Below are 25,111 nucleotides of genomic sequence, written 5' to 3' on the forward strand. Positions count from 1 at the left end.
CTCGCGATTAATCAAATGATTTTCTGTAGTTTATCACGATTAATCAACATTTTTGAATTTGCTCAAATTTGGTCCTAAAGAAAGATTTGTCCATTTAAAAAGCAGTGCATTGCAGGGACGGAAACACAAACATAATCTGTATCAGAAACAAAATGCTCCCAATGTTTAAGTAGGACTACTCCACAGGAGGTTGGTGGCACCTTAATTGGGGAGAACGGGCTCGTGGTAATGGCTGGAATGGTATCAAATACATAAAACACATGGTTTCCATGTGTTTGATGCCATTCCATTTGCTCCGTTCCGGCCATTATTATGAGCACTTGTCCCCTCAGCAGCCACCTGTGGCCTACTCCCTGTTATCAATGTACTTGAAGGTTAACACTTGCACGCGCACAGACACATACACACACACACACATGGCCGTAGCTACATATGAGGACCCCGAGGTCTGTACCGGTAATAAAACACATTATTATTATTTTGTTATTTAGGAACTCGGTTGGTGTCTCAACTTACTGTTGATCATTAGGATTGTAGAATACACAAGTTGCAATTTCGAAACTTGGTTGTGCATCAGCAGTTTACCTCTTGTTATGTCACTCACTGACAGTCACTCAATTAGCCCATGTCAGTTAAACATTTTTAGTCTAGTTAGTCTAGCCAGCTATTTAAACGAATTATGTTTTTGCTGTTCTCTAAAGAAACGCCTCGGAATGTGTTTATGGTTGAACTCTAAGTTTTCCTTAAAAATTGTTGCTCAAAGCTGTGCACATAGTGGATTTTTGAGATGGACAGCGCTACATAACAGCAGCTGCCACCGAGGGCAGTGTCCATGTGGAATAGGGTCCGTGCAGAAACATGGGCTTAAAAAGGGTCCATGCGGTGAAGAAATAGAGATGCGATTTAACAGTGTCAAAAACATTTACAGCATTAAAAATGTAACACAACACATTTTTTTGCGTGTTAACTTTGACAGCTCTAGTTTGAACACAGCTCTAGTTTGAAACATTCACTTGGATGCTGCCATGATTATGAAAAATGAATAATGACAAGTGAGAAAGTTACATAGTCACAAAGGTGATACCCCCCCCAAAATGCTAACCTTCTCTGTTATTGGTAATGGTTAGAGGTTAGCATCTGTTGTTGTAGCCTATGTAACTTTAATACTAATCATTATTCATGATCCATTTATGAATTGTCTTAATCATTGCAGCATCAGAATGAATTTAGAAGTGTTCAGAAACATCGTCTCTGCTCAATTAGAAAGAAAATTACTCCAGACACCATTCACCATTCACAAGACATGTCCCATAGTATCCAAAACAAACAGCAAATGCACCCAATGAGCCACAAGTTTGATGTTGTCATTGGGTACAAGCAATATGGGACCAAATACTAACCTTACGCTGCGTGCACACAAGTTATTGCTGTATGTTACATTTGACGTATTCCTCACAACCCATGCGCCGCATCACAACAAAAAGAATCATGCTACACATTAACAACTTCTTCAGTGGTTTACTACTGGTACCGCACAGCAAATCAATGCACAAGTTTAAAAAATACAACGCATGCGACACACTGCACGCAGTGCCACGCACCGCAACCTAGTCTGGCAGATGAGTTGCAGTGGTGCGGATTGCCTCCCAATTAAATGAATGGACTTCTGCAGGAACCATACAGTTTGACGCAACCGGCTTTAGACTTTAAGATTTGAATGCACTAAAAGTGAATTTGTCCAAATACTTATTTCTTCAAATGGGGGAACTAGATACATGAAGTGTTTTTATGTCTAAATGGTAGGGATAGGGCTGTTACGGTGACCGTATTACTGCCACACCGGCGGTCACGAGTCATGACTGCAGTCAAATTCCACATGACCGTTTAGTCACGGTAATTAGGCTTGTCCACGCCCTGATGCTGCTGATGGTCATTAGTAGCCTATGAAACTTGCGAACTGCCTGGTTGGTACTCAGCACTCTATTGTCCCTCTAATCACTCTGATATCAATGCAAATGTGATCGAAAATCTAATCAAACACTTCATGAGAGCCCATGAGCTCATGTTGCGCAACATTTCTATAGGCTATGCAATTGTGTGAGAAAACAGAGTGATGGCCTCTTAAAAAGAGGAGGATCCCATCAGCTTTCTATAGCCTAGGCCTACTATATTTATTTCTCAACTTTCCTAATATTAAGCAAATTGCTTCTCTTTACAACAGGAGTATAGCCAACCTGGCGGACATGAAAATTAACCACTGGAAAAGCGTCCTCCATTCGCTATTTAAGTGCATAGATGACATGTATTTTCCTACGCTGCCCCTGTTTCCAGACAGGTGCATGATAATGGTCCATTCTAAATCAAAACAAATTTCACACATATTATTTAGTATATGTAAAGACAAGATTAAATCAAGAATAGTGTGATCAGTGACAATATTAGCCTGTCACTTGTGAATTATATATTATCACTTGTGAATGATGCCCAGCTTAAGGCAAGAAACAGTGCATGCTTTTTTTTGGTCTACTTTTTCAAATCAAAGGTCGCACACCTCATGTAGCACACCTCATGAGAATGATGGAACATTCGTGCTTATAGCCTACTGCCGTGTGCGCATTGCTGCACTTATAATGTGAAGAAATAGCCTAATAGTTTATCAACATTTTAAGCTAAACGTTGCATCAGGCTCATTGCTTAAAACAGGTTTTTTGATGCTAGTGGTTGTATTAATTTGGGATCTATCGCATCCCACAACTGTCCCAGACTATGTTTGGAATATTTACTTCTCGCACAGAATAGGTCAACTTTTGTACTATGGGGATAGTAGATTGACATAGGCTAGTGCCTTTGCTGTTCGTTAAGCCTACACATCTTGTTGGCTGACGAAAAGTAAATGTGGACAGTTCTTCCAATATCTTCAATATGTGCCTCGGAATTGGATAAGGACATTTACATTTACATTTTAGTCATTTAGCAGACGCTCTTATCCAGAGCGATTTACAGTTAGTGAGTGCGTACATTTTCATACTGGGCCCCCTGATGCGCAGTTGCTTCCCCGATGTGTCGGTCTTCACTTGTAGCCTGTGAGAAAGACCCTATCACGTGACGGAGAGCCATGTGAATGAGAGGTGCTTCGGCACGCAGCCGGGAGAAGGGAATTATAATGATTATATTCAGCCCAAGGGCACAGCGGCCACTGGCCGCAAAAGGCATGGATTTCTTTAGGGGGCATTACGGCCACACATAGGGGATGCAGCTGGGAAATTTGAGGCATTATCAAGTGCTTGTCAAATTGTGAATTAGAGACTGATGAAGTGTGTACAGCCTGTGCAAAAAACTAAGCAGAGCTCATTTCTTTCATGCAACTTTTTTCAAATCATCATTAGAGTTGCATCATGCAGCCTTAGAATGTATTAAAAATCAAAACATATAGCCCAACATTTGTATCACAACTAAAGTTACATAAATAACTCTAAATTAAGCATATAGGAGTACCTGTTTCTTTGTTAACCACTCAACACAGAATAGCTGCATGTGAGCACTCCCTCAAATCGTTTGGAGAAAATATCATTTCTATTTTATTCAGCTATTTTCTATTGTATTCTTCATACTATTAAATAATATAAAATAATGCCACGGAATTCTAAGCAAATCTTGTCTGCTAAATGAACTAGTGTAGCCCACAGCCATATGACATAGCCAGATCAGGTCCTAACATAAGGACAACTCAGAGTATGCTATTCTGTTCTTCTGAAATAGGTCTAAAGAAACATGAAGAAAATGTAGTCTATATAAAATAAATAATGGATTTATTGTGATTGTGTAGGATATATTACATGGATTTATTAGACTTTTTTAAATGTAGATGTTCCATAGGTCTGCATCAGTAGCTTGTAGGCTATGCGTGGAAGCCAGGAGATGCTACATGTGTTTATGTTAATTAACGGTGAATTACCATGAGACCGGCAGTTATTTGCTTGACAATCACTGGCTGACAAAATGTCATGACCGCCACAGCCCTAGGTAGGGATATGACAAATGTAAAAATATTTAGTCTCCTCTCACAATAACTAATCAATTTCTTTGATCTAGAATCTAGCTGATAAAACATTTGCTGTTAGGGTTTAGGGTAGGGACGTCAAGGATCCCGGATAGCACTAACCCTCTTCCCGGATAGTGTCCACGATGGTGCCAATAACATTTGCGCAGGACACCACGCTTCCATATGTCGTGTTGAAAGCCATCTCCTCTTTGGCAATGCAGTAAGCAGTGTTACATTTCATCTCTAGTTTTGCCTGTTCATTGGCTTGGGCTGTCACCTGTTGACTGTCAAATACGTCTGGTAGCTAGTAGCCCTCGATGCACTTGTCCTGTCACTTGATGTGCTTGTGGCTTAAGTTATGTTTTAGCAACAACTCGTGTTTTAGGTTGCTGAACCTAGTGGCAAAATAAGTCTTCCCTACTGCTATTACTCCACACTTTCAACAGTACTCACAGAACATTGTGCTGCTAGTTTTGTCCCTCCTTTGCCACTTGAATTCGCGAAGCGACCCCTCTCGAAACATGTTGATATTTTTCTGAGGTGGAGGATCGGTAGCAGCATCTCTGACAGTGTCCTCATCATCATCTTTTGGTTGTGGATGATCATTTTCATAATTTATTTATTTTTTTGTTAAAGAAAGCTTCAATTCCACCGCATTTCATTGTTGATGTTCTTGCTAGCTAATTTTTCCCCAACATTGGACACCCCCTAACTTCGGACACTCTGTAGCGGTTGGAGGACTAAATCACCTCGAGCTCAACATTTTAAATGGACTGGAAAATAACGGTAAGTTTTGCGACTAAAGACACCCTTCTAGCTAGCTGACCACCGATTTTCAGTGCAATTTATGTAAGTTAAGTTAGGTTTTGAGAGTTTTCAAAAAAGTTGTAAGCGTTAGATAATACATATCACGAAAACAGCTGAATGTTGTCAAGCTTTACCGTATCAAAATTGGAGTCCTCTGACGGGGGCGTTTTGCAAAAAGTAATTTTGAACTTTGAACCATTAACTTTTTGACACCCATCACTGTTGGCTATGTTTCATCTTACAACAGCTACATAGAGGCAGTGTTTAGTCAAATGTTACAATGTATGCATCAATATTAAACTAATTGGGACACTAATTTTCATTACAGATAACATCAAACAAAAAACGTGGGTACACTTTCAGTTATTGTGAATACTTTCATCACCTTTCAATGCCTTAGCTTTGAAATGTAAATGTTTATACATATTCAGATTGAGTTATCTTTCTAAAATGTGTAGAGTATGCCAAGTTATTTAGCTACATGTATTTACCACCACAGCATGGAGAAAGTCAAGAGGAAGCAGTGGAGTGAGGTGGACATGTTCCATGCCATGGAGGACTGCGGGGCAGGGATGGTGGACAGGCTGAGCGGCCGGGTGACCCATGGTTGTCGCAGTGTACCACCCACATTGCTTCCACAGAGGATGAAAATTCTCTGGTGCAGTACTGTATCTACTGCGCCAGCCATGGGTTCCCCTTCACCAGACAGAGGCTGATGAAATACGCCTACAAAATACGCAGGTATTTGGTGTTCTATGTGTTTATGTATGTAGAATGCTGGACTGACTGTTCTCAATGTGTGTGATGTAAATGTGGATGTGTATGGTGATGCCAAAACAAAAATGTTCATCCTGGATGGACAATTATATATTCTATTCTATTGTAGGTTTCGGCACCCAGGGGAAACAATCCCACCACTGGGGAAGAGGTGGTGGGAAATGTTCAGGAGGAGGCACAAGAACCTGAGCATGAGGAGGCCGGACACCCTGGACAGGGGGAGAGCTGAGTGTGCCACACGTCCGACGATGGACGCTTTTACTTCTTATGAGAAGCACTTGAAGGAGAGTGGGGTGAGGGAGAAACCCAGACAAATCTATAACTGCGATGAGTCTGGGTTTCGTAGCGACCAGAGCAGGCACAGTGTACCAGCAGGCTCCGAGGACCAAGGAGCACATCGCAGTGCTGGCCTGCTTCAACGCAGCTGGGGAGGACGTCCCCCCGTTTATCATCTACCCCAAGTGTTTCCCCGGTGGCCACTACACACTGGGAGGCCCCCCTCCCCAAGCCTTGTATAGACGGTCAAACAGTGGCTACATTGATGGGGACCTGTTCAGGAAGTGGTTTCAGCACTTCATTAAGCATGCAGTAAGGAACGCCCTCTCCCGGTCAGGCAGCGCACTGTACGGCCGATGCCTTGGTGACCAGAGGAGGGGGACGTGTGTGCCCAATAGATAAGACGATCACGGACTAGACGGCACGTACCGCAGCCCAGCTGGGCACTGAGGTGGAGATGGCTCTGTGCGTAACGCCTGCTCTATGTCCACGTCCACCGCCCACACTACCGGCGCCACAATGCAGGAGGCCTGGAGTATGGGGTGTTGTCTATGGGCCTCTCCTCTGTGTCATACAGCCGTGACAGTGCGTCTGCCTTCACGTTCTTTGTGCCTTGTATATAGGACAGCGTGAAATCAAACTGGGTGAAAAACAAGGCCCACCTGTCCTGGCGAGGGTTCAGCCTCCTCGCTGCCCGGATATACTCCAGGTTACGGTGGTCAGTCCAGACAAGGAAAGGGTGTTTCGCCCCCTCGAGCAAGTGCTCGAGAGGAGGCAGCTTCGGAGGAAGTCGTGACATGCGAACTGGTTTATTGCAGTAGTTACCAAGAAAGGCTAGTGCCTACCGTACCCAATAAATGACAGCAATAGGCTAATGATAATGATTTTACCTTAAACTAAATACGGAACACACAATTCAAAAGACAGATCAAACTTAATTTAGCCAATGAAAATGTCTCAACAGAATTAAACAAAACATGTTTTGCATAGGCTATTTAAAGAACCGGTTTAGATTAATAAAAAGGCCTAGAATAACAACAATGATATACAATAATGATAATGATATGTGGAAATCCCCCAAAATGCGGATGCTCAACTGTATGCTACGCAAATGCATTATAGAATGCATTTGCATAGCCGTTTGTTACCAACATGGAGGCTAATTGCAGAACTTCTGGTAAATGTGTCATACTGACTGTCTTCCTGTATAGCTGCTGCCTAGTGCAAGAGGAATTTGCTTTGCTCTTGGAAACTCTGTTTCCAGGGTAGAGGGAGTTTGACTCCCTCTACCCTGCTCTATAGCTGCTTAACCAACTTACACAACATCTATTATATATTACAAAACTGGCCTTTTTTAGTCACAGTATTGGGAAATGGTTCAATTTATACTGCTTGTGAGTTTGTGCGTGCGCGCATCTGTGTACTGTATATGGGTCATTCTATAGAAGTGTTGCAAATTGGGTGTTAAAAAATAAATACAAAATCCCCAAACATTATTCCTCCTCCACCAAACTTTACAGTTGGCACTGCATTGGGGCAAGTAGCATTCTCCTGGCATCCGCCAAACCCAGCTTTGTCCATCAGACTGCCAGATAGTGAAGCGTGATTCATCCCTCCCGAGAACGCGTTTCCACTGCTCCAGAGTCCAATGGTGGTGAGCTTTACACCACTCCAGCCGACGCTTAGCATTGCGCAAGGTGATCTTAGGCTTGTGTGCAGCTGCTCGGCCATGGAAATCAATTTCATGAAGCTCCCGGCAAACAGTTATTGTGCTGACGTTGCTTCCAGGGGCAGTTTGGAACTCGGTAGTGAGTGTTGCAAATGAGGACAGATGATTTTTAAGCGCTACGCGCTTCAGCACTCAGCGGTCCCTTTCTGTGAGCTTGTGTGGCCTACCACTTGTTGCTCCTAGACATTTCCATTTCACAATAACAGCACTTACAGTTGACTGGGGCAGCTCTAGCAGGGCAGAAATTTCACCAACTGACTTGTTCGAAAGGTGGCATCCTATGCCGGTGCCACTTTGAAAGTCTCTGAGCTCTTCAGTAAGGCCATTCTACTGCCAATGTTTGTCAATGGAGATTGCATGCTGGTGTGCTCGATTTTATACACCTGTCAGCAACGGGTGTGGCTGAAATAGCCGAATCCACTAACTTGAAGGGGTGTCCACATACTTTTGTATACATAGTTTATGTCAGGTAGACAATTTATATACTACTCACACACTTAGTTGGTATTGCATATTTGAAACATTTACCTGAATTCCTTTCCACCCCACTAAATTTGTCACTGCAGAAACATAGTGGGAAAAGTTGCAATTATTTGTATACCAAATTAACAAAATAGTAAAAACATGACTTTCAACCAGACTTTTAAAACCTTTCAATTTAATTTAGTGGAATATTATCTCTATTGTTCTCTGTAAAATGTTAAATTTTGATTGTATGAATCTGAAACGTGTTGATTGATTGAATTACTTATGCATCTAATGAATTATCACTCTACCTGTCTTTATTTTGGCAAAATAACAGGTGTTTCTGTGTCGAGTGTCAATCTTAGAGTTAAATGGAGGATATTACTTCATTTAGTATTTACATTGCCATTGAGGGCTTCATTTAAATGTAGTCAACTGGGTGGGGATTCATGTGGGTTGGGAGTGTTTAGCCAATGATCAGAGAGCATTTCCTTCTTCAAATTGGGTTTCCAGGAGCCAAGACCAAGATTTATACCAGGACATTGGTCCCAAGAAAGACCCAGTCCCAGTGAGTTGAGACCATGACAACTTAAAGACCGAATCTTAAGACCACTAGATCAAGAGTCCATTGTAAGAAACTCAAGTAGAGTAAACTCGAGTCCTCTGTAGCTCAATTGGTAGAGCATGGCGCTTGTAACGCCAGGGTAGTGGGTTCGATCCCCAGGACCACCCATACGTAAAAATATATGCACACATGACTGTAAGTCGCTTTGGATAAAAGCGTCTGCTAAATGGCATATTATATATTATATTATTATACAGTACAGTATATTAGAGAAGAGTACAGTAGAGTAGGGTACAGTATAGTAGAGCACAGTAGAGTACAGTACAGTAGAGCACAGTTCAGTAGGGTACAGTAGAGCATTGTATAGTAGAGTAGGTGACAATACAGTATAGCACATTATAGACGTCTGCGTTTTGGCCAAATAGATGTCAATGTTTGGGCTCTTGGAAGGTTGGAGCCCCCCTGCTGCCTATGTATCTCAATACTCTACACTTTTTCCTGATGTGTGCACTTGTCCACTACCCAGATGGTGGTCCTCAGTTGGTAGAGCATGGCACTTGCAACTTTAAAATGGAGATAGCCTCAATGGCGCTGCCCGTGCCGTCACAGGCTCCATAATGGCACAGATACAAAGATGAGACCTCTATATATCTCTATGGTGTCAATTGTTTTGGTTGTGACCATTTCAGTTTAGACAATTTTTACTTATTTGGGACTTTAAAGAATCCCCATAGCTAACATATGGCTGGCTATCTTTCATTTGGACAGATGTACATGTGGGTTCGATCCCCGGGACCACCCATACACAAAAAATGTATGCACGCATGACTGTAAGTCGCTTTGGATAAAAGCGTCTGCTAAATGGCATATTATTATTATTATTACATCCCAGCAAACATATAGCCTATTTTAGTCCCAAAACCATACTTTACATATTTATTGATATATTAGATGTCCGGTAGTTACACTTCTTAAAAATGCATGAAGATTTGCCAACTTGCTCACTAATTTTCTCAAAAATGTTTGCAGACAGACTACTCACCATGTGGCCATAGTCGAGATGGGTGCAAACCCATCACCTGGTGATATTTGTAGGGGTGTGGTTTAAGACACATTCATTCTACAGTATTTTAATGTGTGTTTCAGTAGTGACATCAGAAGGTGGGACAGCATTTTTTAGAGAAAGATGTTTAAAAATTAACAAAACTACTAATTAGATCAGTATCTTTCAATATAATAATAAAACAACTCAAGATGTTCTATTGAAATAATAGTGTTCAAAATTTTATAAAAAATGCATTAATTGCTTGATTTTCAAACATGAAGTTTAGGACTCAGAGTGTGGGACAGCCACCTCTCAATAGAAATAGGTGTATAAACAAGGACTTTGTACTATATTGATTGAACAATATGTTTGCTATTGCCTTGGATTGAATTAGAACATATCAGCATGTAAATAAATGCCCTGAGTTTTTTAAATAGTTTTTTGGGGGTGGGACTACAATTTACACCAGAATCAACCATATACGTAATTGAGCAATTACATCACTTTGATTTTCAGGAAGACATTTGTCGCCTCATATATGAAATGAAAACACCCAGAGGTGACGGTTGTCAAACTGGGGTCTTTGTTCAGTGCTAATGATGCTAGACTGTTGCTTATTTTACCTAACACACTTTCAAGGTAAGCAGAGATTTATACTAGATATTGTGAACTATTGCTAATGTAAGTAATTCAGTATAGTAGCTGATGTAGTTTAAGCATGGTGAATGTGGTTATTCAGGGAAGGTTGTATTGTCTAAATCTTTTCGATTCTAGGATTAAGCATGGGTTAAAGCTTCCATTTGCTCTTCTCCGGCTGTGTGTCTTGGCAGTGAGCTGTAGTGGGAGAGTGGCAGGCAGTGTGTGTGTGCGTGCGTGTGTATGGTTTGCTGACTGGGGTTTAGTTATGGTTAGACTAACAACCCTGTCAGTAGTTGTGGAAATAAAAATGCTGGCTCAGATTTATCAAGCCACTGTAGGAGCAAGGAATGGCCGTAGATGCACAGACTCTGAGGATGGGGTCTGGGGTGCGTGTATGAGTCCAGTCAGATTTCACAGTGGTGTGTGAGATCCCCTCAGTTCATTGTTCATTGTTCATGTGTTTGAAACAGTGACCTATACTGGATATGACTGGTTTGTGGAAAAATGCATGAAGTATTGGATTATTTGTTTTTTAGCATGGCTGGATTTATTTATCTTGTAAACTTCAGTATCAGCGTGAGATGTTTTAGGCTAGAGGATGTTATGTGAGTTTGGCGTCTCTTCTGGTTTGTTTTGTCTGAATGGGTATTTCTGTGTTGCTTTTCTTTTCTCTTTCCTTGTAGTCTTGGCCAGTCATTAAAGGGGAAGTGGCTCTTCTGAGGAGAGGGTGGACACATACACACACACACACACACACACACACACTGGGAGGTGACTAACATTTTCCCAGCTCCTGAGTCTGCAGGAATGAGTGAAAAGTAGTCTCACGCAAATACAAGAAATGTACACACACTCTCACTCTGTTTCATTTTTTTCTCAATTTGGTTGCTTCTATCACTCTATCCCTCTATCCCTCATCACTGATCATTCTCCCGTCTTGCTGTGCTGTAGCTGATCGACTCGTTTGCCTGGGAGATCGGGACTCTGAAGAGGGAGATGGTGCAGAAGGCTGAGCCAGCAGAGAGAGACCCAGAGCCTGTCATACTACAGGGGTAAGTGTGTGTTAAAACTGACAGACAAACTGACTAACAAAATTGTTCTTTCTGTACATCCGTTTACTCTAGTAGTAGTATGATGAGAAGACTTGCTTCAGCCTCTTCATGGGCTGATGTAAAACTAACGTTAGCTGTGTATGTTAGAGGGAGAGGAAACGGTGGAAGACATTCAAACAGTGATTGTCTCCTTAAGGAAGGAGTAGAATTCCCTTTCAGACCTCTGTTGTTTGTTCAAATGTAGTAACAACAGTTATTGAATTCATTGTTACTGGATGTTTGATAAGAATGATTGATGAGGATGATGATGATAATGATGAGTATGAAAAAAGTATGAAAATGTATGCACTCACTAACTGTAAGTCGCTCTGGATAAGAGCGTCTGCTAAATGACTAAAATGTAAAATGAGTGGTGGTTTGAGTAACATTGATTTAAGTTCCACTGTAATTTCCTGTGTCCACCAGCAGGTGTGGATAGTGTGCCCTGGTCATTCACGTAGCTGAGTTTCATCATGTCATTGTGTTGACGGGATGTCAGAGGGATCTATGTTAGGACTGACAGTGGAAAGAGTATCAGGGATTTTCAAAGTGAACACCAAGCATATTAGTGTAAATTAGATAATGGGTTACAAGTTACCTGACATTAGGTACATAATAATGACATGTAGATTATAATAAAATTATACCCAGTATCAGCTTCATTTTGAAGATTGTTAAATATTAGTGCTGAGCGATTAGTGTTTTTTGAGGTAGTTTCGGTTCGATTAAAAAAGATAATCACGGTTTTCGGTTTCAATTTATTTTATTTTTTTACATTAAATGCATTGTGCATTATTTACATCTTAGTCATTTAGCAGACGCTCTTATCCAGAGCGACTTACAGTCGCGAGTGTATACATTTTCATACTGGTCCCCCGTGGGAATCGAACCCACAACCCTGGCGTTGCAAGCGCCATGCTCTACCAACTTATTATGTGGGTTGAATGCTGTAACAACACCGAATACAACAATTAATAAAAGTCCCATGATGGTAGTGACTGCCCATTACTGCTTATCACTTATTAACCATCATTTATTCATATTACTTTACTTGAATAAAGTATTTCAGTTGTTGTGTATATTACATTTGTTCTATTTGATGACTTTATTATTTCATTCCAAGTCATCATCTCATCTCTATAGAGCTGCTACCTATGTGGTCTGACAAAATCACTATTTTGTAGTTCTTCAAAGTAAATAAGGCATATTTTTATGACTGCTGAATACAACTATCAATCACTTAGATCAGGGATGGGCAACTGATGGGGGTGTGGGCCCCCAAAAAACTGAACTCATCATGAGGGGCCGCAGTGGCTCGTGGGTCTGCGTACCCAGCACCCATTTCTTGAAGATGTATGAGTGGTGAGGGATACGGGCCTCAGTAGGTGTGCTTGCTTTGCGTCATTTCATTGTTAGATGTTGTTGAGTACATTGGTCCTTCTACACTGAAGTACTGTTCCTCCTGGGCCATTATACATATAGGGGATTTGAAAGGTATATTTCTAATTAGGTCTCTTCCTCTCCCTCTCTCTCTCCCCCTCTCTATCCCTCTCTCTCTCCCTCTCTCTCAGGCTGGATGGGGAGGTGGGAGGTCTGTTCCTACAGGCTCGTCCCTGTGTTGGTGTGGGGGCTCGGCTGGCTGGAGCTAGGGATTCCGGCTACGACTCTTTGTGTAGAAGGATGAGTGTGCTGGACAGGCTGGTGCAGACGCACGTTGTGTGGCTGCAGCTGGGACTTAGCCATGCAGACTCCACAAGCATGCTGGAACCGCAGCCCACCGGGGTGAGATGAGATACACTCAGTCATTCTTTTTATTTATTTTATTCTCAGAAGAACTGATTGTGAAACAGGAGTCGCTCAAGTTTTACATGGCGTTTCCATGCATAAAGCTTACACTGTCTTACAAGATAATCAATGATACATCTCATCTAAGTACACAGTAGTTTAGAATTGTATCTCACCACTCAACCATCACATTCTGATCACTTATTTTTTTTAAATGGTTATCCTTTATTTAACCAGAGAGGTCACATTGAGATTTACATCTCTTTTAAAACAGCAGACATAGTCAACACAAGATAAAACATCTCACACGGCAGTTTCATTCCATTTAAAGAGCAGAGCCATTTATTTGACAGCCATTTCCGTGTAGGTAATAGGAGGAATAAAGAAAATAGTTTTAGGTGCATCAGTTACTTGACCCTACCATTAAACTCCTATTCATGCAACAACCTCACAATACTCAAAGACACCCTTACAATCTCACACAATGGAGGACTAATTGAGACGTATACTTCCGAAGTGTCTGATATTCTCCATTTCAATGTTTTTATTGTTGTTGTCTGTGTTTCTCAATGTGCTTTTTTACCCTGGCTGCAGACGTTTCTGGTGAGGAAGTCGACTACCCTGCAGAGGAAGGTGATCTCTCTGCGTATGCATCAGGATTCTGAGACACCCGTCAAAGACTTCCCTGTGAAGGAGAGTCAATACAGTAAGCACCTGGCCTGTTCATTCCCATCGATTATGGATCTTTATCATCCAAATGTATCCCGCATATACCTGTGTTATTATAAACTTATTCTCAACACAAAAAAGAACAATTTTCCTCTGATCATTTGAATATTATTTTCTATTGTATTCATTTTGCTCTCTGTGCATTTCCCTTTCGGTTTTTCCCCCTCCTAAATCAACACGTGCTGATGTGCTACTGTCACAGTTTACCGCTGTCTAGTACAATATGTGACATCTCTCTACCTGGGCCTCAACATTCTCTACTTAAATGCGGAAGACATATTTCAGTTGAACGCATTCAACTGACTAGGTATCACCCTTTCACTTACCTTTCCCTACTCTGAGGTCAATGCCGAGAGCATTTGGAGTTTCCCAAAAACCTATTTCCCAATACTTACCTAGTGAAAGTAGTTATGTGTTATGCAGTTAAGAGTCACACAAAAGCTAACCTTAAACAAGGCTTAATATAGCCACATCTTGTTGATGTTCTTGAAGTGAATAGGAAAATCTTATTAGGCTATTTGTTGGGTGTGCTGTCCCAGAAAATGGCTGACCAGGTATTTTTCCCTTTCTTTCCTAATGCGATGTAGCCTGGTAAGTGTGATGGCCTGTTGCAGCTTGTAACTGCTTGTATGTGTACCAAATGCCTACTAGGCGTAGACACACCCACTCAGCCATGCCAGCCTGCCAAGAAAACAGATGTACCCTTCTCCTGCAAAAACCCAATGAGCTATGCAATTAACTTGTGATTTTTTTTGGGCCATGCAACAATCATGTTGTTGGAGAGGAGTAAAATTGTCTATACTTAGACGCTACTCTTGGGTCAGTTTTGTTTTTCCCGCTAACTCCTACATAGAGTACTGTTTAATGCAGCAAAAGTCAAGTGTCCAGGCTAGAATGTGCAAATGTAAAGCATATTCAATTTGGACACGTTTTCACAGTGCACAGCAGAGTTTGACATCCTGTTGCTCTTCTCAAGCTCAGAGATCGTCCAAGTTGACCATATGTAATGGAGCTCAGAGAGTGTACAGATGGGGACTGCTCTGTGCTCGCTGGCCTGCTGCCAGATGGCATACAGTATATGTCTGGATTTAACCCACTTCCCCAATGACCCGTTAAATGTAAACACAATTTCTCTCTCCCCCTCCCTCGCTCCATCTCTGCCTCTCTTTCTCTCTGTCCATCTCTGTCTCACATCCTCCATACCCCCCCCATCTTAATTCAAATGTAAATTCTCTCTCTTTCTCCCTCTTTCTGTCCATTTCTCTTTGGGTCACGTTTAGCCCACAGAGGGGAGGGGAAGGGAGACCAGGAGAGGGTGGAGCAGTGCTGTGGACTGATTGTATACAGTTACCTTTGGGTGTCTGGCGCTTTGTGCCTTGGCAAATAAAATAGCAAGCCTCCAGATGTGTACTCAGTTTTCTTTCTTAGTAGAGTGACCCAAATATGTGAGCAACAGTTAGCTACTCGCGATGATAATGCTACTGGTGTGTATATAGTATGTCTTTTGAAGTTCCAAAGTGAAAACATCACTCCAACTCCCTTCTCCCATCTAGGAATGTGGCCATGCTTTTGTTCTGATTATGTGAATACAGCTTTGCTCCTGATTGAAGTATGAAAATATCTCTTAGTTCCCTAAATATAAATCTATCCCTTCACAGCATTCTCCTTGGAGGGATCGGGCCTCAGCTTCGCAGACCTGTTCCGTCTTGTGGCCTTCTGCTGCATCAGCAGGTAACACACACACACTACCTCAAGAAACACTACATTTCTCATCCTAGTTATAAATCACCTATTCCTTTGAAGAGGAACACATGGAGCCCAGAGGTTACTGAAAGAACCATGAGTCAGTTGAAGTACAGAGAATGGAATTTACTGGCCACCTCATCACTTCATGTTATTGCACTGAGACTATTGCACTGTTTTCTTCGAAAGCTATCAATGTCAGTCTAGTCTGCACTATAACAATTCTAATTACATATTGTCTTGGTTAGTTAAACAAGCTCAAGGCTATTCAAACAATGATATTAAAGCTTGGATAAAACTTGAAGGTTGTGCTTGATTGAAAACACATTCTTTTCTGGTGTGGTGAATGTCAAGGCCACAAATCAACATGGAGTGGGGGGCAAGCAGGAAGTGTCTGAGGAAGAAAACAGGCCTTGAACTGTCTGTAGCTTGTGTTTACGTATAGAGACAGGAACAAAACTGCAAACAAACCATAAGGGATCAAAGATGATCATGAACTTTGAGTGTACAGTATGACTTCAAGCCAACTGTGTGCATGGCTCAAAGTTCTCAATTCTGTTTTGAATAGCAGCCTTATTCTGCTCTCGGAATGAATGATGTTGGTTAAATTATTTGCCATGATAATGTCAATAATGTCAATGATTCAATTAGAGCTTAGTAAATGTGCACTTCCTGCGTCTCAGTTCTCTGAGACACAGGAAGAAACAGGGTGGGGTGCTGAGCCTCTTGGCCTGTCTCGCTCTCTTTCTGTCTGTCTGTCTCTCTGTGTGCGTCTGTGTGTGTGCGTCTGTGTGTGTGCGTCTGTGTGTGCGCGTGTGTGTGTGCGCGTGTGTGTGTTTTGTGTATGTGTGTGTGTGTGTCCACTCTCTCTCTCTCTAGCCCAAGGAACCACACATGGGACAAACACTAGTTAGGGAAGGGCTGTTTGGTCACTCCAATGAAATGACTCACTGCAGGGACAGGGATTAATTCCCTGTTTCTTACTCTTTCTCTCGCTCCATTTTCTTATGGTCTTTCTTTCTCACTCACTCTCACTCATTTTCATCTCACATATTGTCTCTGTCTGCCTCTCTCTTAGGGATGTCTTGCCATTCACTCTAAAGCTTCCTGAAGCCATCTCTGCAGCCAAGACACTAACAGACTTGGAGGAGGTGGCCAAGCTAGGAGCAGGTGAGTGTCCACTAGACTGATACTGTATGTTTGTACTGATAATGCATGTCTGAAGCATGAAGATTAAAAGTGTAGCCTCACTTTGTAGCTGGATGGTCATTGACTGCCTGCTAGTTGACTGTGGTGGCTTTAGAAAAGTATTGTTAGGACCTTAGGTCTAAGGTACATCTGTTCTGTTTAAAACCAAGCAAATTGTCTTCCTCCGGCTGTTCTCGTAAATCACATTTAACCACATTCTCCAAGTTAAACTAGTAAAAGCCCAAAATGACATGGCTCCATGACCCATAGGAACAATGCCTCTCTGAGCCCCAAATCAGTGCTGCTCAGCTGGGCACATGATCAGGAGAGCACTGGGGCTCTGGAGCCCCTTAGTAGGCCTCACTGGGGTCTTAAACCTCAGTCATGAACCACTCTCTGTGCAATGTGCTCTCTGTGCCAAAGACGTAATGTCACTCTGCCTGGCTGCCTCTGAAAGAGTTGATATACAGTGTAGGCATATACTAGCCTCGGTGACACACTGATTTGATAACATACTTCCTTTGGTGTGGTTTCGAGTGATCTTCACACACAACAGGCCCACTGTGTAGCTTTTCCCTCTGAGGAACGTGAGCAGACTGCATTGAGACTTAAACAATGCTTGAGTTTGTGTGTGTGGACGTAGATGCGCGTCAGTGAAGTTTCAAATAGATTTTAATGACATTCATATAGGTGACCATGCTGGAGATGAGCTGTGTAGGTAGATAGGCTATGTCGCGTCACTGAAATGTGGCTTTGGACAGAACAAAAGACACCAGTGCTGAGTTCTGACGTCTGGATCGGTAACCGTACCTGTGACTGTGCACCTGTGTGTGGGTCTGATTCAATACAATGGGTCTGTGTCCATCTATGCTTCAGAGAAAGTCGACTCTTTATTTCATTCTGTCTGTGTCTATTCAACCCTTTGTCAGAAGATGAGCTTGATTGAAAAAGAAGTACACAGTAGCTGGACATACTAGCAGATGCTTGATAAAGAAGCTTTTTCAAGCAGCGAACCATTAGCAGACATTGCTGTCTTTCTTTACCAAGAGGCTGAACTTTGGCCAAGAATGAATTCACTTTATCTGTCATCATCTGCCTGAATTTCAGGTTTCCTCCCCTCATTGTCCTAAGCTCACCCTAGATTTTTACAGCTGCCAGTTTTAGACAAGGACATTTCCCTCATTAGGCCACACCCTCCCAGTGTCTCAGGGCAGTGTTCAGTACGAAAAAACGTACTGCAACGTTCAATTAAATGGAAACGGTGCTGTTCTGAACGACTAGGTGAAAAACAGGGAGCGGTTGGGTTGGGAAACACTCCGCTGTCCTTTAAATACCTCACTCATTGCTTCAAGCCACACCCCATCAAACGGCGCAAACGTACCTCAGTCTTTTCAAGAACATTGAAGAATGTTTTGGGGAAACATGTCGTTCAGTACAAACCATCAAGCAAATGGGTTGGGGTTATCTTTGTATGCATTTCTTTGATTGTTTTTAAACTTGTAACCCCCCTCTGAATAAAAAGTTGCTTACAAAGCTCAAGTGTCGCACAGGACTCGTTAGAAGGGACTGTGACAAAACCGCACAGAATGACTGGGGGAAATGAATTTAATGTAATTGTGATCTTCCTATGAATTTGGCTCTAGCAGTTGAACTGTTTGGGCTATTGGCAATTATGACCCCATGCCTGAAAGCTATGACTCTCAGGAACACAGAATGACTGGGGAAAATTAATTGATATTCTGTTCTAAGAAAGATGAAATACAGAATGATTGCCTGATGATCTTTCTTCTGCTCTCCTGAACTTTCCAACTTCTAAGCATACTTCATTCAGACTGAAACATCTTTGTGTTATTTATAAGGCCAGATTCAAAAGTGTAATCAAATAATTACATTTGTTTCGGATACCTCAAAGTGTCCTAAAATAGTGTGATGGTCCATGTTATCACTATCTTAAAGGCCCAGTGCAGTCAAAAACGTGATTTTCCTGTGTAGCTCCTGTTTTGAGCACATCATTTGATCATATGCCGAGGGTATGAAACTAAATGTTTCAGGTCTAATGTCTCTATAATTGGTGTTTTGAGGGGACCAAATAAAATGTTAAAGGATAGCGTCCCTTTTTAGACCATTTTTCCATTTGCCCTGAAAGAATTCTATGGGGCCAGGAGAGGCTGTCATCCACTGTTTTGGTTTGTTTCAAAACATAAGGAAAGGGGCAAGCTCACCGTGTTCAAAATTGCATGACCAAATCAACTCAAATACTTAGTTTGAAGTTAATTAGAGGTGAATTGGCCACACCATTTGAACATGGTGAGCTTTCCCCTTTCACTCCCATTGTTTTGGGGGTTTTGGTTATTGTTGCGTAAAGTTAGCTCAACATGCCAGTGGCTTTTGAAACAAATCTGAACCATGTGAAAAAAGTGAAGATATCCTAGAGTCATAGAAACGTTAAATATTGTCTGACTAATTAAGTTTGAAGACGTTTGATATAGAGGAAGTCTTCATGATGACCATCAAAAGTTAAGTCTTTGTACTTAACGTTTGCTTTTTTTAAGAGTTGTTAATTTGGTTCAAGGTGCAACACAATATTGATTATTGAATTACTGTTGCTCTAGTTCGGTCTTTTATGAATCACTTAAACATGTTCTAAAAATAACTAGTTAGAAGGGCCGAGGGTCAAGTTAAATTGTGTAGAAATGCAGTAAATTAGCGTTAGGTGGAGAAAATAAATTCTGGGGGAGTACCCCCTAACAGGTTTGCTCTCCCCCCACCTATAAAACCAAAGTTTCGCCCCAGAAAGTAACTGTGAAAAGGGCAAGAGCTGCCAAAATGGAAGAATAACAAAAACAGCAGAGAAAAATAATTATTGAAGGAGTGGAGTAGGAAAAACTTTGCCGGAGAGCTGGCGAGCGAGGGAGTGGGAGAGAAACAGGGGGAGGAGAGAATGCTGTGTTGACAGTCCTCCATCACGCACTCATTAGCATGTGTGAGTCATAACACAGTCCGTGTGTGTGAGACATGACAGCGAGGCTTCAGACTGGACGGCAGTGTGCTCTAGAGCTCTCACACTAGTCAACTCAAATCAGAGCTGGTCTTTGTCTGCTGTAAGTCGATGTGAGAACAGTAAGTCAATGTTTCTCTGGTCTTACATTGTGATGTGACTTTGGCTGAGTCTGGTACGGCTTTGTCTTTTATTGTTCTAGAGTCTCTCTGAGTTTGCACTGTCTAGTACAGCTCTGTTGTATAAGCTCTTCAGTTGGACGTGTCTCTTCTAGCAATAGGTTAGCTCTGTCATATGCTGCTTTTCGACTGGAACACCAGTGTTACACTAGTGTATACACCCTTATGTTATACTAGGGAAATGTGTGTTTCCGTAGCTATGGCTGACAGTGAGAACTTGTGAAGAGCCGAATCAACAACCTCTGCATAATCAAAACAGTTGCTTTGTAAGAAGGTGTTAAAGTTCACAGTTAGCCTCTGTTATGTAAATGAAAGCTGAAAAGTACCAGTGGCCTGGCTTTGGCCCCAAGTAAGAGAAGGTCCGCCGGAGCCAATGTCCAGTGAGACTCGGGTGCTGGCCCGCATAGATGGAACAGAAAAGTCTGAGCCTTTTGGGTAAAACACTGGGGTAAATCCTGTATGGAAATGCACCAATAGTGTCATTATTTGGTAATGGCTTTGGTTGCTAAGTTGTTGGCTGTGTACAAACAGTAGTGACCAGCGCTGTTCTTTCTAAGTGTTCTATGGTTATATCATACTGATTGGAATGTTATTGTGTTGCTGTTATGTAGACTGGTATGGTTGTACTTAATTGCAACAATGTGCTAATATGCTTTTGTATTAATACTATGTAATGTAGGCATTGGCAAATTGGTATGATGACAGTAGCTTAATTGACTCGATGGTATAATGTTGATGTGTATTGGCATTGTTTTTCTCAGTTACTACGTTGGTGTTATTATCAGGTTATTGTAGCCTCTGTTTTAATGTAGAACATCACTACATTGATATTATATTACAGTACCATGCTATCCTAATGTTGCAAAGGAGTGTAATATCAGACTGACTGACTCCTGCAGCGTTTGACCAGTAATGTTATTGTGAGTTAGGGCAACATTGAAATAATGTTGGCGTAATATTTGCATGATGTTAATGTAATGTTAGTGTTATCTTACTAGTGCTGAGTGATTATGTTTTGAAACAACTAATTGAGCATTTCATTCTGTTTTTTTCAGTGAGCTCAATGCGCACATTGCACAGTTTCTCTAGAGATCAATTATATCAAGCCCGAACTGTGCAATATAGTAGGGAGTTACAGTTTCCAACAGGCAAATATTCTACACAGTTTAGTGCAGAAAACGTGGTAATTAATTACAATGACCGTAATCTATTGTGCGCCTACTTGTCTGTGTTTCTTTTACGCCTGCTACGTTAGGTAAGTGTGTGGGGCAGACACGGAGAGGGAGGGAAGAGAGAGAAGAATGCGCGATTGAGGGGGATAGAGAGCAGTTGCTTCATGAGGTATCTCTACCTGAAAATACAATATCTAAGTGATTGCTATTTGGTATAAAAATATGCCTTATTTACTTTGAAGAACTACAAAATAGTGATTTTGTTAGACAGCATAGGCAGCAGCTCTATAGAGATGAGATGATGACTTGGAATGAAATAATAAAGTCATCAAATAAAACAAATGTAATATACACAAACAACTGAAATATTTTAGTAATTAAAGTAATGTGAATAAATGATGGTTAATAAGTGATAAGCAGTAATGGGCAGTCACTACCATCATGTGACTTTTATTAATTGTTTTATTCTGTGTTGTTACAGCATTCAACCCACATAATGTATAGTAGGCTTGTCAGGATACCAACATATTACAAACGACACGATACTAGGCCAAGTATCACGATACCGAGTAATATCACTTTGAATTTAACTTCACACTGTTCAGTGTATAATAGAATACTGCATAGAATGGCTGATTTGCTCTTATTTAAAAAGGCCTAACTGTGATTTGGCTGGAGAAATGGGAAGAAGGAATATACATACATTATGATCTGCATGTTATTATGCATGTATAAGGAGAAAACACTGCATAAAACCTTCTTTACTCTTCAGTTAACACAGACACAAACACACTCTCCCTTCCTCACACACTCTCTCGGTCTCCCTCACTCTCATACACACACACACACCACTTTCTCTCTCCCACAAACACACATACACACTGCTTCCAACTTTTAAATTACACAATGTATCAACATTGCTTGCTTTGCGCTGCTCCAATGTAGCAAATGTACAAATCTAACAACAGAAGACTAATCAGGGTCTGGGTCTGCATCCCCGCTTGCCATCAGTACTAAATTACATATTTTTAAAACTGACGGAGGTATAGACACACATGAAGGGCGGACAGAGAGAAGCAGGTGAGGGCTGTTAGGGGATGCGGCGCGTTGATTACATCTGCCACACGTGCGCATGAAAGTGAAGTGGATATTATTGGACATGTGCATATTAGAGACTAATGGCTGTAGCTTAAATTTTACTCCATTTATAAACAGAACTGACTTTATAAACATTTTATAACAGGCGCCAACGGGTTCTTTAGATTGGTAGGGTTGAAAAAGTTGGTAGTATCATATGAAACGGTACTACGGTATTCTAAAATGTTGTTATCATGACATTTTGGTACCGTTATATTACCGTGGTACAGGTATACTGTGCAACACTAATGCATAGTGCAGTTAATGTTTAAAAAACGAATAAATAAATAATCGAACCGAAGCCGAACTGACCTCAAAAAGCACTAATCGCTCAGCACTATATTTTACAGTAATGTTGCTGTTGTAGTGTCTGACTGTTCTGATCCTCTCTCTCTCCTGTCTCTGCCCTGCAGGCTTCTGGGACTCTGGGCGTTGCTGCAGGAGGAAGAGTTCTGTCTCCCGGTTGTCCGGAACAACCACCCAGGACCAATCACCCAGCCCCCTGGTCACCCGCACCCCATCCCAGCTTGAGTGTTCCCAGTCCAATGGGGCTCTCTGCTTCATCAACCCCCTCTTCCTGAAGGTTCACGACCCAGAGGGGGGCAACCACACCCCTCCGTCCTCCACCAGCCACTACAACAACCCCCACCACCTAAACAACAATAGTACTACAACAACTACAGCAACAACGGTACAAGTACAACAGCACTGTACCAGCAACCCAGAGCAACTTAACGACTGCACAAACAGCCCTCAACCCCTTAGCGAGAGCCCTCAGAATCTTAGCCCTGACAACAGCCCCCAGCATCATAACAACAGTGTGAGCCAGGCTAAGAGCATGTCCCGCCCCCCACCTCCTCGCCCCCCACCTCCCCACTGTGCCCCCCGTCGCCCTGCCCCCCCTCAACGCCAGCGCAGCATGCCTGAGAAGATATCCTGGATCAACCCCCTGAAAGAGAAGGAGAGGGTGGGAGAGAGGGAGAAAGGAGGAGAGAGGGAGAAGGGCAGTAGCCTTCTCTCCCGCCTGGGCTCCTCTCTCAGCATCAGCCCTTCCTCTCCTTTGCTCTTATCCTCCCCTCCTAAGAAGCTCAGCATCAGTGCCCCCATCTCTATCCCCCTCCCCCTCTCCTCCTCCCCAAGTAGGCCAAAACCCACGCCACCAAGCGACGTTGACTGCCATCTTGCTCTCGATGACCAGACTATTGAGAACGCCATTTCTCTCAGTCTGGCTAAGCTGTCACTGAGAAACACCACCACCACCCCTGATGACAACACAGAGGGAAACAGTCCGTCCACTCAAGACCCAGCCCCCTCCTGTCGAGAGGAAGAAGGAGGAAGTGGAAGAGGAGGAAGAGAAGGAGGAGGAAGAGAAGGAGGAGGAAGAGGAGGAAGAGAAGGAGGAGGAAGAGAAGGAGGAGGAAGAGAAGGAGGAGGAAGAGGGGACAGTGTGCAGCGTCTGAGCGACATGAGCCTTTCCACCGAATCCTCTGCCGACTCACTAGACTTTTCCCAGGGCTTCTTCCCCCCTCTCCCTGAACCCAGCCCCCCCACCACCAACAACCTGGTCCTGCCCCCCCTCACCCACCCCTACAGCAGCATGGAGGAAGACAACGATGACGATGATGAAGACGAAGCAGACTTCGGCGGGAGCCTGGAGAGCGACCATGACCAAGACCAGGACCTGACCATCACCCCTCCCGGGCTGCGCACCAAACGGCGAGCCAGCGCCGGGGCCATGGTCATCCAGCGGGCCCTCAGGGGCCACCTCCGTAAGATGAGTGGGGTGTTCAACTCTCTGATGACCCCAGAGAAACGGGCCATACGGAGAGTCCTGGAGCTGTCCAGGGATAAGGGCTCGTACTTCGGCTGCCTGGTGCAGGACTACCTGAGCTTCCTGCAGGAGGGAGGGGGCAGCCATGCCTGGCAGTGCCACGCGTCAGGACTGGAGTTGCTGCAGACGCTACGCCAGTTCATCACCCAGATGAAGAGCTACCTGCGGCAGAGCTCTGAGCTAGAGCCCCCCATCGAGTCACTCATCCCAGAGGACCAGATCGGTAAGTAGCAAGGGGTGTGTGAGAATGTGTGGGTTTTTACTGTTGTCCAATAGTTGCACAAATGTTGTATATCACACCAGTCAATGTTGCTTAACCGTTGCATGAAAGTTGATAGTTTGCTAGATGTCACAGTAAAAATGTACATTGAACTTGTTTCGAAGTTGTTCCATCGCCATCTCTAAAATGTTAATTATTTGACATTGAGACAACCAAACAGCTAAAGAAAATCATAATAAACCGTCATATCTGAAAATATACCAACTGGACAACACTGTGTATGCCTATAGCCAGGGCGAGAGCAGCTCAGTATGCAAGTCTGTGTGTGAGCTGGCTGTTTTGGTCAGGATGATTACAGCTCTTTGGAATGTATCTCAGAAAAGGGGAAGTGGTGGGTGAAGCAGCAGGAGTTGAGTTACAGACAGTTAACCAATGGGATATAAGAGATTGGGATACTTTATTGCTAGTGAGACAACAGTGCTAGCATTTAGATACAGTGTTATTCTTGGCCTTTATGACGCACTGGCATGTCAAACACCTGCCCAGGGGAGGGGCTTAGAAAAAGGCCAAGGTATTCATGTCTGGGAATTATTGGATTAGAAACTGGCCCAAATGTAAACAGTGAAAACAATGCATGTTTCAGCCAGAGAGGATGCTTCTGTGAACTAGCTAACGTGAACTAACCTGCCTGTC

General features: G+C 42.6%; 1 protein-coding gene across 1 annotated transcript in view; it reads left to right on the top strand.

The window, feature by feature from the left end:
* The window catches only part of rin2a (Ras and Rab interactor 2a), a 78,074-nt gene that overhangs the window by 31,205 nt on the left and 21,758 nt on the right, over positions 1-25,111 (top strand). Inside the window, exons 3-8 of the mRNA XM_045211598.1 lie at positions 11,297-11,397; positions 13,008-13,218; positions 13,816-13,927; positions 15,609-15,681; positions 16,772-16,863; positions 22,781-24,421. Of these exons, the coding sequence (XP_045067533.1) occupies positions 11,297-11,397; positions 13,008-13,218; positions 13,816-13,927; positions 15,609-15,681; positions 16,772-16,863; positions 22,781-24,421 (2,230 nt within the window). The remainder of the gene's footprint in view (positions 1-11,296; positions 11,398-13,007; positions 13,219-13,815; positions 13,928-15,608; positions 15,682-16,771; positions 16,864-22,780; positions 24,422-25,111) is intronic.

Source organism: Coregonus clupeaformis, chromosome 37 (assembly GCF_020615455.1).
Source record: "Coregonus clupeaformis isolate EN_2021a chromosome 37, ASM2061545v1, whole genome shotgun sequence".
Taxonomy (NCBI): domain Eukaryota; kingdom Metazoa; phylum Chordata; class Actinopteri; order Salmoniformes; family Salmonidae; genus Coregonus; species Coregonus clupeaformis.